The sequence below is a fragment of the Diabrotica virgifera genome, chromosome 1, assembly GCF_917563875.1.
Source record: "Diabrotica virgifera virgifera chromosome 1, PGI_DIABVI_V3a".
NCBI lineage: Eukaryota > Metazoa > Arthropoda > Insecta > Coleoptera > Chrysomelidae > Diabrotica > Diabrotica virgifera.
In genome coordinates this window covers 59,938,181-59,952,031 of record NC_065443.1, presented here as the reverse complement: position 1 = coordinate 59,952,031, position 13,851 = coordinate 59,938,181, and the positions used below count along the sequence as shown (strand labels likewise).

General features: G+C 34.8%; 1 protein-coding gene across 4 annotated transcripts in view; it reads left to right on the top strand.

Annotated features, from left to right (window-relative positions):
* Positions 1-13,851, top strand: part of LOC114331353 (uncharacterized) — a 107,829-nt gene that overhangs the window by 63,698 nt on the left and 30,280 nt on the right. For 2 of the 4 annotated variants that reach the window (XM_050656614.1, XM_050656607.1), the window contains exons 2-3: positions 188-522; positions 8,180-8,197. In XM_050656614.1, coding sequence (XP_050512571.1) covers positions 189-522; positions 8,180-8,197 — 352 coding nt within the window. In that variant the 5' untranslated portion in view covers position 188. The remainder of the gene's footprint in view (positions 1-187; positions 523-8,179; positions 8,198-13,851) is intronic. The other 2 variants (XM_050656618.1, XM_050656612.1) reach the window with 1 other exon arrangement.

The following is a 13,851-nucleotide window of genomic DNA, read 5'->3' as shown; positions in this document are numbered from 1 at the left end:
GAATATAAATTGTTTATATTTTTTTTGTTTTTTGTATTTTGACTAAACAACAATGTAGAATTCACCAATTAATTCCAATGTTCTGCCGAGAAACAGCAGATCACATTGAAATCACATCACATTGAAAAAAAAGTTACTATTTTTCTTAATAAATATTACAATATTTAATAATCTTTTGTTGTTTCAGAATGTACAGAGAAGCAGTAGGTTGGGCTTTTACCGCCCTTTTGGTCTCCAGTTCTCTAGTAGGAACATTCTCTTATCCAAATGTCCAAATTAACTCCAGGCCAGTATCTTCAGACGCAGCTGCATCACCGTCAGAACCACGTAACTTCTATCCAGTGAAAGGCCCCAGAGACGTGCCACAATTCCAGAGAGCGGAAAGAAAATTCGCAGAAAAACCAAATGCAATTAAAAAGGTGGCTTTGGATCGACTGGATGATGTCGAGAGTAATTCCATTGCAGAGAGCAGCGATAACGGTCTTGCCAGTGGAGGAGGATTCTCTTGGTCAAATCTCTTAGGTAAGTTGGTTTTATCAAAGGAACAAGTTACGTGGGTGGCCCAATAAGTACTTAGCCTCTTCGTACGATGGCGCCTCTATCAAGAGAGATCTACTATTGTGTAATACATTCTTGTAGACGGCCTATGATAAAATCTCAGACGAATCGGACTCGTAGTTCGTAGTTTTATTTTGAACGGGTGTGGAACCGGGGGTGTGCAAGCGGGCGTGTCTGAGGATTTTAGAAAAAATGAAAAAAAAAGCAATATCTGTCGGTGATTAAATTCTTGATTTTGGAAAGAAAATCGCGCAACGAAATCAAAAAGTACTTGAATGCTGTATAGTCCTGTCGCCAGGGGGGGTACAACGGCCTCCTTAATTCAGATGGACTTACCCAAGTTTTTTTTATATATTTTGACCCGCAGAATACGAATTTTTTGGGTAACAGTTGATCCTTATGTCGATAAGATTGTTATAGACAAAGAACTTGAGGAATTACATAACAGCGATTTCTCGCAAAACGAAATATCTTTTTGTATTTTTTGGGTCATTTTAGGCAAAAAATATTCCTACAAGTTTTTTCGTAGAATGCATAGTTTTCGAGATAACCGCGGTTGAACTTTCAAAAAATCGAAAAATTGTAATTTTTGAACCCGAATAACTTTTGATTAAAAAATAAAGTAGCAATTCTGCTTACCGCATTTGAAAGTTTAAGTCAAATTATATCGGTTTTGATTATTTGCATTGCTAAAAATGTATTATTTTATTGTTAAACAAAGTTATAAACACCTAGTATGTGAGTGATGTTTTCAATGATTTCTCATTTAAAATCGAACGAGTAGGTAGAGTAGCTACAAGTGCAAGCGAGGCAATTTCTACGTAGCATGCGTTAAAACGCATGTATTAGGTACGGGAAACACTATGTGTTTATAGATTTGTTTAACAATAAAAAAATTAATTTTTAGCACTTCAAATAATCAAAACCGATATAATTTGACTTAAACTTTCAAATGCGGTAAGCAGAATAATAATTATTAAGTAGCAATTATTGCTACTTTATTTTTTAATCAAAAGTTATTCGGGTTCAAAAATTGCAATTTTTCGATTTTTTGAAAGTTCAACCGCGGTTATCTCGAAAATTATGCATTCTACGAAAAAACTTGTAGGAATATTTTTTGCTTAATGACCCAAAAAATACAAAAATATGTTTTGTTTTGCGAGAAATCGCTGTTATGTAATTCCTCAAGTTCTTTGTCTATAACAATCTTATCGACATCCGGATCAACTGTTACCCAAAAAATTCGTATTCTACGGGTCAAAATATATAAAAAACAGTTGGGTAAGTCCATCTGAATTAAGGAGGCCGTTGTACCCCCCCCCTGGCGACAGGACTAGTATACGGTGATTCTTCTTCCTTCAAGGACAACACACGATCACCGTTTTCTGGGGTCCACAAGGTGTGATCTATGTCAATACTATGCCACATGATGGAGCCAATTCGGCGCCGAGTTGCAGAAAAAACCGACCTAATTGGGAAAGAAAAAAGTGTGCTTCTACCGTGACAACGCACCGGCTACACATCTGCCGTCGCCATGGCCAAATTGGTCGATTTGGGCTACGAAGTGCAATCCCATCCACCGTATTCTCCAGATTTGGCCCTATACGACTTCTTTTTGTATCCAGACTTTCCAGACAGAAATTTAAGTCGTTTACCTCCGCTGCGGAAGTCTACTTTGCAAACCTCGAGAAAACGTATTTTTCAGACGGTTAAAGAAGTAAGAGCATCGCTGAGTCAAGTATATTAGTGCAGCCGATATGTGAAACAATTGTGCATTTAATAATAGAAGCATATAATTTGGACCACATATACTACACATATAAAGGTTCAAATTTAGATATGAAGGCCATCTCAGATTTTCCCTTTTACAAAAATGGTGGGCATTCAAAATGGCGACAATACATATGTGACTAATAGCACGATAAATTTTGAACGAGTCGTCCGATTTCAACCAAATTTGGTATATAGGTTCTTTTTTGATGTATAAGATCGAGGTCTTAAACGGGAAGAATCGGTTTACCAAAAGTTGTGCTTTTCCTGGTTTTTATGTAAAAATATGTTGTTTTTTTTTCAATTCTTTCACCCTGTACATTTTATTTTTTCAAAAAGTTAATACCGCCATTGAAACGACCGTAAAAATATTTTTTAGTAAATATTTTGAATTTTTTAATTATGTTAATTACCATTTAATAAATGCATAACGTATCTTCACATGTACCTATGTGCGGCAGATTCGTGCAAATATTATAAGAATTATTGTGCATTTAATGGTAGAAGCATATAACTTGGACCACATATACTACATATATAAAGGTTCAAATTTAGATATAAGGCCATCTCAGATTTTGCCTTTTACAAAAATTGAGGGCATTCAAAATGGCGACTGAACTTATATGTGACGATAACTTTTGAACGAAAAGTCCGATTTCAGCCAAATTTGGCATCAATGTTCTTTTTTTGATGACTAAGGTCGAGATCTTGAACCGGAAGAATAGGTTTACCAGAAGTTGTGTTTTTACTGTTTTTTTATGTAAAAATACGTTGCTGTTTTTTCACTTCTTTCACCCTGTATATATTAATTTTTCAAAAAGGTAATACCGGCATTGAAAAAAACGTAAACATATTTCTTAGGAAATATTTTGAACATTTTAGTTATGTTAACTACCATTTAATAAATGCATAACGTATCTTCACATGTACTATGTGCGGCAGATTTATGTTGAATGCCCGCCATTTTTGTAAAAGACAAAATCTGAGATGGCCTCATATCTAAATTTGAACCTTTGGATGTGTAGTATGTGTGGTCCAAATTATATGCTTCTACCATTAAATGCACAATAATTCTTATAATATTTGCACGAATCTGCCGCACATCGGTTCATAGGTGCATGTGAAGATACGTTATCCATTTATTAATTGATAATTAACATAACTAAAGAGTTCAAAATATTTCTTAAAAAATATTTTTACGCCCTTTTCAACGCCGGTATTACCTTTTTAAAAATTTATATATACAAGGTGAAAGAATTGAAAAAATAAACAACATATTTTTACATCAAAAATCAGGAAAAACACAACTTCTGGTGAACCGATTCTTCTGGTTCAAGACCTCGATCTTATACATCAAAAAGAGAACCTATATAGCGAATTTCGTGGACATCCGACTTTTTGTTCAAAAGTTATCATGCTATTAGTCATATATGTATAGTCGCCATTTTGAATGCCCGCCATTTTTGTAAAAGGCAAAATCTGAGATGGCCTCATATCTAAATTTGAACCTTTGTATGTGTAGTATATGTGTTCCAAATTATATGCTTCTACCATTAAATGCACAATAATTCTTATAATATTTGCACGAGTCTGCCGCATATAGGTACATGTGAAGATCAGTTATTCATTTATTAAATGTTAATTAACATAACTAAAAAGTTCAAAATATTTCCTAAAAAACATTTTTACGCTCTTTTCAATGCCGGTATTATCTTTTTGAAAAATTAATATATACAAGGTGAAAGAATTAAAAAAAAACAACATATTTTTACATGAAACATCAGGAAAAACACAACTTCTGGTAAACCGATTCTTCCGGTTCAAGAGCTCGATCTTATACACCAAAAAAAGAACCCATATACCAAATTAGGCTGAAGTCGGACTTTTCGTTCAAAAATTATCGTGCTATTAGTCACATATGTATCGTCGCCATTTTGAATTCCCTCCATTCTTGTAAAAGGTAAAATCTAAGATGGCCTCGTATCTAATTTTGAACCTTTATATGTGTAGAGGAAAGTAACCAAATATGGAATAGTGCCCTAATATGGAATTCCTTGATTTCTCCGAAAGTATAAGTTGGAAGCGCACTACAATATCATCCTCTATTTCAGTCGCTCTCTTTATTTTCGTATTCACACCTCTGTGTCAGATGCGCGAACGATACGTGTCTGACAGGTGCGTTTTGTTTTATCGTCTTGCAGAAAATTTCAAAGGTAAATATATTCAACGAGTATTATTGGTTATTATGCATGAATACAGACTTGTTATGTTATTGCATATATCAATAGTATCTTTATTTTGATATTTTATGACCTTCTGTAATTAAAACATTACGACTTGAAAAAATGTTGATACTAGTTTGAACTAATGTACAAATCCAAATGTGGACAGTCGTTAGGGCCTAATTATGGAATAGTGGATTAAGTGTAAGTGGGCTCATTATGATTGTGCTGGTCCAGAGTTTCATACATGGATCTGTGATGTGTCTGCAAGTGAATTAAGCTTCTTCTTCTTCTACGGCACTACAGCCCAAATTGAGCCTTGGCCTCCTTTATTTTTTGCCTCCACCCTTGCCTGTCTGTGGCTGCTCTTCTCCATACACGGACTCCTAAAAGGGCTTGTGCGTCGCTGTTTACTGTGTCTTCCCAGCGCTTTCGTGGCTTCCCAACCGGTCTCTTTCCTTGCATTCTAGCATTCAGTGCTCGTTTTGGTAGCCTATCCTCTCCCATTCTTATCACATGTCCGGCCCATTGCAATCTTTGTAATCTAATGAAGTCTGACAGGGGCGTTTCCTTATAAAGTTGATAAAGCTCGTTGTTGTATCGACTTCTGAAGATTCCATTTTCCCTCACAGGTCCTAGTATTCTCCTAAGTACTTTCCTTTCGAATGTGTCGAGTTTGTTTTTGGATGTTTCTTTCAGCACCCAGACTTCACTGCCATAACATGTTATTGGTCGAATTAAGGTTTTATAGATTCTCATCTTTGTATTTCGGTGGACACTTTTTGACCGAAATATATGGGAGAGGGCAAAATAAGCTCTGTTTGCCTGCGTTATTCTCTTCCTTATTTCTCCATCTTCTGATCCGTCGGCATATATTTCTACTCCCAGGTATGTAAACTTTTCAACCGTTTCAATGTCATCTTCATGTATAATGTTTTCTGGGACTATATTTCTTCTCGTCTGAGTCATTATTTTTGTTTTTTCTGTGTTAATTTCCAGACCTAGCATTTTTGTTTGTGTTTTTAACTCTGCATATGTTTCCTGTGCTCCTGTTGATGTTCTACTCATAATATTAATATCATCAGCATAAGCGGCCAGTTGAACCGTTCGGTTGATCAGTAGATTTCCTCGTCCAGTTTGCATTTGCCTAACCGCATACTCCAGTGCCAGGTTAAACAATGTTGGGGCCAGCCCATCTCCCTGTTTTAGTCCCTGCGAAATGTTAAAAAAGTCTGTCCGGTGGTTTTGTATTCGTACACATGCCTGAGTTTCATCCATTGTGGCTTTAATGAGTCTTATTAACTTGTGTGGTATTGCCAATTCAGCCAATATATAGTATAGTTTGTTCCTTTTGACTGAGTCGTATGCCTGTTTGAAGTCTACAAACACGTTGTGAACATCAATATCGTGTTCCCATGCTTTGCTCAAGATCTGTTTTACTGTGAATATTTGATCCAGTGTCGATCTTCCCCGTCGGAAGCCCGTCTGATACTCTCCAATAATATTTTCTGCTAGTGGTTGGAGCCGCTGGTTTATAATATACGTGAGGACTTTATATGCTGTACATAGTAGAGAGATTCCACGGTAGTTTTTGCACTGGAGTTTGTCTCCTTTTTTATAGATCGGGCATACTATACTTTTCTTCCAGTCGTCGGGTATTTTCTCTTCTTGCCATACGTCTCTGATGAGCGCGTGGATGTGACTTGCTAGGTGGTCGCCACCTACCTTATATAGTTCTGCTGGTATTTCATCAACTCCCGGAGCTTTATTGTTTTTCTGGGCCTTAATGGCTTCGAAAACTTCCTCTATGGTTGGAGCTTCTACTCCATTCTCTTCTACGTAGATCATACCCATTTCATCTTCCATGTCTACTTGAGTTCCAAGTAGTGTCTGAAAATAATGCTTCCAGGTTTCTGTGACTTTCTGTTGGTCACTGATTATTTGCCCACTTTCATCTTTACATAGACTTGTTTGAGGTTTATACCCACTTTTTATCTTTTTTAGGTATTCGTAAGCCCCTCTAATTTCGTTATTTTTGAAATGTTCTTCCATTTTTTCTATTTGTCCATTTTCATAGGCTCTCTTTTTATTTCTACATGTCTTGTCTGCTTTCCGTCTTGCGACTTCAAATAATGTTCGTCTTTCCCGTGTTCTTCTTGTTATGTACATTTTGTGTGCTTCATTTCTTTCCTCGATTGCTTGTCTGCACTCGTCATCAAACCATACATGGATCTGTGATGTGTCTGCAAGTGAATTAAGCTACTTCTTTCATTTTTCACAATTTTCTTATTTAAATTTATTTGATCTCAGATGTTTATGTCTATTTTTGTTATTGATATGTTGGTTTATGCCTATATTCCATATATGGGTACCTATTCCATATTTGGTTACTCATTTGGGATTTTGTTTTTTTGTTCGATTTTTTTTTTGTTAATTAAGATATTTAATAGAAGGCTTTTAATTACTACATAAAAATGTATGACTGATGTGTCATAACATTAAATTGTTTTCATTTCTATAAAGGTATTATTTTATATCCCCAAAATTAAATGGTATTCCATAATTGGCGACTTTCCTCTAGTATTTGTGGTCCAAATTATATGCTTTTATCATTAAATGCACAATTTTTATAATATTTGCACGAATCTGCCGCACTATATCGAGCTAAATGGAGACTAAATTCAGAAATAAATCACCACTTGCAAAATTTTCCTTCTTTTGTAGGCTAAGTACTTATGGGACTGCTCTAGTACGCTGAGTAGGCTTCTTTGATATTGTTAAATGTGGTATTTCTTCTGCAGAAATACTAGTGTCTTCCTACTAGTAATAAATATGTCTTTATCTAATCTTTTGAACCTGAACTGAATAGCTGTTGTTGTTGCAAGGTGTCTTTACTTTCGTTAATATGGAAACATTCCAATGACATATCTGTTAATAGCATAAAGATCTGTTGGTCATATCCGGTTCTTAAACGATCTCGTCGTTCATAACTATGTTAAAACTGCTGATCACTTATTGATATAGTTTCTGTAGGTACAGGTACAGATCAAACTTTTTTATAATATAATAGTTACTAGCTTATCCTCTCAAATAGCTACTATTCCTCCCTCTGCTAATAGTTTCAATATTAATTTTAGTATACTATGGTGATCCTGTTTTGTAGAATAACTTTTCATTTATAGTTTAATACTTTAAGCTAGTATTTTAGTCAATACCTTAAAAAGTATGCTCAGTTGAGTATCTACAACTGAACATACTTTCGAGTTTTAACAATTTCGCATAAGTTAACAACTTTACTAAACTCATAGTTTTGAAGTGAATCGCCTATAAAACTCCAAAGATATATTTGTTTATTAATACTTGGGTTTTTTAAATTTCTGTAAGTAATTTGGATTCAAGTTGTATTATAATGTGATTTTTCTATATTTTTTGCCACTTCCTTATTAATGTTTTTCTGTTTAATCGCTTTAGTATAATAATAATAATACAAGTCTTTCTTTGGGTTATAATAGTGAATGTGGATTTGCTTCTATTTCTATTAAAATTATTAGGTCTTCAGATTTAAGATCGTTACGGTCCTGCAAGACCATTTATGTCTTCCTTTCGTTACGCTATATTTTTTGTTTTAGCACCGGAGAACTATATTGGTAAGTTGCCCCTATCTACTTCCTTTATTCTTTAGATTCATCGGTAAGTTGTTTTTATGCACCTATCCTTTCTACTTTCTGTTCTAATGTATATATTTTTAAGTCGTCACAGGAAGGACACCAGACAAGGATGTATTATGTTGAATACATATAAAAATGATAATGTACACATACAGTATAAAGTAATGAGAGCTATGTATGAAAGGGTGAAAAATAAATCCTTAACAACCAATATCTGATGACAATTCACAGATAAACAAATATGCAAATGTTTACGTACGCAATGTACCTACGTATTGGATTAAGAATATGGTAAAATATATAAATATATTGTATGATATTTTATAAGATTCTTTGGTCATATATTTTTGCAAAATATTACCAAGGTAGCCATATGAACAGGCAGGTTTTAGAAAAGGCTATTCAACTTCCGATCACCTGTTAACCACAAAAATACTAATTAGTCCTGTCGCCAGAGGGGGTACAACGGCCTCCTGTATTCAGATGGACTTACCCAAGTTTTTTTATGTATTTTGACCCGTAGAACACGAATTTTTTGGGTAACAGTTGATCCGGATGTCGATAAGATTGTTATAAACAAAGAAGTTGAGGAATTACATAACAGCGATTTCTTGCAAAACAAAACATGTTTTTGTATTTTTTGGGCCATTCTAACCAAAAAGTGTTCCTACAAATTTTTTCGTAGGATGCATAGCTTTCGAGATAAACGCGGTGGAACTTTCAAAAAATCGAAAAATTGCAATTTTTGTACCCGAATAACTGTTGATTAAAAAATAAAATAGCAATTCTGTTTACCGCATTTGAAAGTTCAAGTCAAAGTATATCGGTTTTAGTTATTTGCATTGCTAAAAATGTATTATTTTATTGTTAAACAAAAGTATAAACACCTAGTGCTGGAGTGATGTTTTCAATGATTTCTCATTTAAAATCGAACGAGTAGGTAGAGTAGGTACAAGTGCAAGCGAGGCTATTTCTACGTAGCATGCATGTAAACGCATGTATTAGGCACGGGAAACACTATGTGTTTATAGCTTTTTTTAGCAATAAACACATACATTTTTAGCAATGTATATATTCGAAGCCGATAGAATTTGACTTGAACTTTCAAATGCGGTAAGCAGAATTGCTATTTTATTTTTTAATCAAAAGTTATTCGGGTTCAAAAATTGCAATTTTTCGATTTTTTGAAAGTTCAACCGCGTTTATCTCGAAAACTATGCATCCTACGAAAAAACTTATAGGAACATTTTTTGGTTAGAATGGCCCAAAAAATACAAAAACATGTTTTGTCTTGCGAGAAATCGCTGTTATGTAATTCCTCAACTTCTTTGTTTATAACAATCTTATCGACATCCGGATCAACTGTTACCCAAAAAATTCGTGTTCTATGGGCCAAAATACATAATAAAAACTTGGGTAAGTCCATCTGAATACAGGACCCCCTGGCGACAGGACTAAATAGAAAAATGTAACGAATACAAGTTTCCAGTTTTTATAGCATTTGTAGACTACGAAAAAGCTTTCGACACTATAGAACACACGGCCGTAATAAACGCAATGCAAAATTGTAGAATATATTAACTTAATAAAAGAAACTATGAACCAAGCCACAGTTACATACTACCTAAATGAAAATTAATACACGAACCATGTACTATTAAACAGGGGAGTCAAACAGGGAGACACTCTATAACTTAAACTGTTCACATTAGTGTTGGAGTTCGTGTTTAAAAATCTAAATTGGAAATATAAGGGAATAAACATCAATGGCCGCTACCTCAGTAATCTACGATTTGCGGATGACATAATCCTGATAGCTACAGACCTACAAGAACTGCAAACCATGCTTTTATACCTACACACAGAATCTTCTAAAATAGGACTGAAAATGAATTTAAACAAAACAAAAGTCATGCACTCCGATGAAACCGTGACAATAATAAACGAAAAAGTTATAGAAAAGTTGAAGAATATATATACTTAGGACAAAATAAGGATAATATTTACTTAGGACAAAATAAGGATAATACTTAGGATAATACTAAATAGGGAAATTCAAAGAAGAAGAAAGTTAGCATGTGCAGCATTCGGCAAACTGAACTATATACTCAGAAATCAGCAAATTCAACTACATCTTAGATCTCAAGTTTTTGATGCATGCATTATTCCGATATTAACATATGGGGCACAAACATGAACAATCACAAAAAAGAATATGAACATACTCAGAGTCACTCAACATGCGATGGTAAGAGCAATGCTTGGCATATCACTTAAGGACAGGAAAACATACACATGGATAAGACAGAACACCAAAGTCATCGATGTGGTACAAAAATCATTAAAATTGAAATGGGAATAAGTACTCTGAACATGTAGCTAGGAGCGATCTAAACAAATGGCACAGAACAATTCTAACCTGGAGACCATACCAACACAAAAGACCCAGAGGCAGACCTCCTATGAGATGGACAGATGATCTGAAACGAACTGCCGGGAGAAATTGGCTACAAGTAGAGTACAACAAAAAACAATGGAAAGGAAGACTTGAAGAGGCTTATGTTCAGATGTAAACGTGAATGGCTAAACGAAGAGGAAGAAGAATTACCAAAGTAAAACAAAACTGTAATGTAAGAAATAATCAATGACCTCAGTAAACCGGATAACAGGTGGATACAAAGAATCCGAGAATGGAAAACAATGGAAAGTGGTCGACGAAGAAAATAGAAGAGCGCAGTAAACCTGTAATAGGAGAAATAGTCGATGACCGAAGATGAAGAAATATATCTTCAAGGTGCTCTACAGATCTGAATTTAGTTGTGTTTGATATAAAGGAGATACCAACCACAAGATATAAATTCTCCAGGCTTGAGCTGGAGAAGAGAAACATATTTAAACCTATTTTAACAGTACCATATCTTTTTTTAATAATCCACACGCTTGATAGCACTTAAAAAGAAATAAAATTTTCGCACCAAAAAAACTTCTGAGAAACAATAAAGCTCTAAAAATGATGCAATTACTGACATTTACCAAAGATAAAATACAAAAAAAAAGAAAACAAATTAAAGATTAAGGCTTCCTCCTAAAATGTTTACAACTAATTGCATGATCGTCTCTGTATCTACTGGTAGTTTATCTACTGCTGTATGACTCGAAATAGTGATCTGGTGCTAACTCCATACCATTTACAATAATTCTTTAACCACGATGTTTTTATTCTATATCGATAAATAAAGCAGCTATTTATAAATTGAGTTTGATTCTTATTTTCCACATCCATTTTTCTTTAGCTTTGTTAATTGTCACAAAATCCTAACAGTTGCCATCAACTACTTACAGAGTTTACACACAATAACGGCGAAGATATACAACCTTGTCTTACTCCTTCCCAAAGACTTATATCTTCCGATTGTCTTCCAAAACACGAAAGTATTTTAGTTTAACACAAAGTTGTAATTATACGAGTATTTCTTCTGTCTCTTATTTTTTGCTCTCGTTAAGAACTTTTGCCATTGAAAACTTTGTTAAAAAAAATCTATGGAAAGTTTTCTTTTTCTATTTGTAGGCCCGTCTTTTATAGAAGGTTTTTTTCCTATTTGTTGCAATAATACATATTCCTTATTTAGCATTATATATCAAAAATTTCCCAGTTTACTTGATTTTATGTAAAACAATAGCTCTGTCCGTATCCATTCTTCGAAGAACTTCCTCTTTCTTCCCTCCATGATACTTTTAACATTCTGCGAAATATTCTGACCTTTAATACCATGTATAATTTATTCTTCCTGAAATATTGAGTGTCCATGTTTCGACGTCGTACTAATGTGGATTGTGTATAACTTTTAATCATTTTAATCTTTTTTTTAATCACAGAATTTCATTTTAATAAATGCGCCAGTACCTAAAGTGTGTCCGCTATAACTTTTCTCATGCGGTACGATTCATTTTCAATCAAATTAAGTCAAAACAGAAAGTGAAACGTACGCCGATGTGTGTAGTATATAGTATACAGTATACAAAATGTATATACACATCGACGTTCGTTTCAATTTATGTTTTGACTTAATTTGATTGAAAATAAATCGTACCGCATGGGAAAAGTTATAGCGGACGGACTATAGCTCAATGGGCATTTTGATTTCTACAATAGGAGATATTTTACTGTGTGAGATATTTTACACTGTCCACATATTTATATCCCAAAATCTGGCATATGCAGATGACGTGGACCTAGTTGCCCGCACAATACGCAAACTAGAAGAAATGTATACCACCTTCTCAAATGCCTCAAAAAATATGGACTTGAAAGTAAACGAGGATAAAACTAAGATGATGGCATCAACACCCAACAATAGAGCCAGAAACATCGGTCACCAATTCACTGTTGATAACTCTACCTTTGAAGTGGTGGACAAATCCACATACTTAGGCTCCCTGATCACCAAGGAGAACGTCATGATGGAAGAAATCAAGCGAAGGATAATCCTAGCGAACAAATGCTATTTTGGACTGAGTAGACATATTTATGAGCAGCAGAAACTTAAGCCAAAAAACAAAAATAACCATATACAAAACCCTTATACAACCAGTGTTGATATATGGATCGGAGACATGGACCGTCTCCAAGGCAGATGAAAACCTTCTGCTTATATTTGAACGAAGGATCCTGAGAGGAATATTCGGTGACATCTGTGAAAATGGTATTTGGAGGAGGAGGTACAACTACGAGGTATACCACAGATATAAACATATATTTGGTGGTAAAGACGTAGTATCTCTTATAAGAATAGGAAGACTAAGATGGGCAGGACATCTAGCAAGATCACAGCATAACAACCCTCCTAGAAGAATCCTTATGTCACAACCTGTGGGAAGTAGAAATAGGGGTAGGCCAAAACTTAGATGAAAGGATGGTGTAGATGACAATGGGAGAAAAATACGCGCAGCAAACTGGCAACGGTTGGCAATGGATAGGACTGACTGGTGTAATAGACTTGGGAAGGTCGAGGCTCTTTCATAGGGCGGTAGCACCATTGATGATGATGATGATGATGACATATTTATATTTATCGACTATGTTTAGCTGTCGACTTTAGTTTTATCTGGTGGTCTGATAAGTAACATTCTTCGCCTATTAGGGCATAGCGATCTCAAAAAACATTTATAGGCATATTTTTGACAGCTGCATTCTCCTGCCGATGGGCGCCACCTTTGCTGACCATTGACCAAAAACGTAATCGAGTGATAATTTCTCAGCAATGTTTGGGCCTTAAGAAGAGCAATTCGGTAAACTTTTGCCGTGGATTGGTCACTATTGATGAAACCCAGATCCACTATTGCACACCATAGAACAAAATGAATGCACAGCAGTGGACTTAAGCCGACAAAAGTGTTCCGAAGCTGCCAAGAGTCGATCAATGGATCGAAAAGATCATATCCACTGTATTTTGGGATTACAAAGGTATAATTTTATTTAAAAAAGATAATAATCGTTTCGTTTTGATTCAATTCGAGTATCTTGCCATCCTCTAATACTTGAAGTTTTGGAATCTATTCCTTGTCCAAGAGACTTTGCAAGTAGGCTGAATTGGACCATAACGAAACGAAGAAGAAGTGCAAATATTAAAATA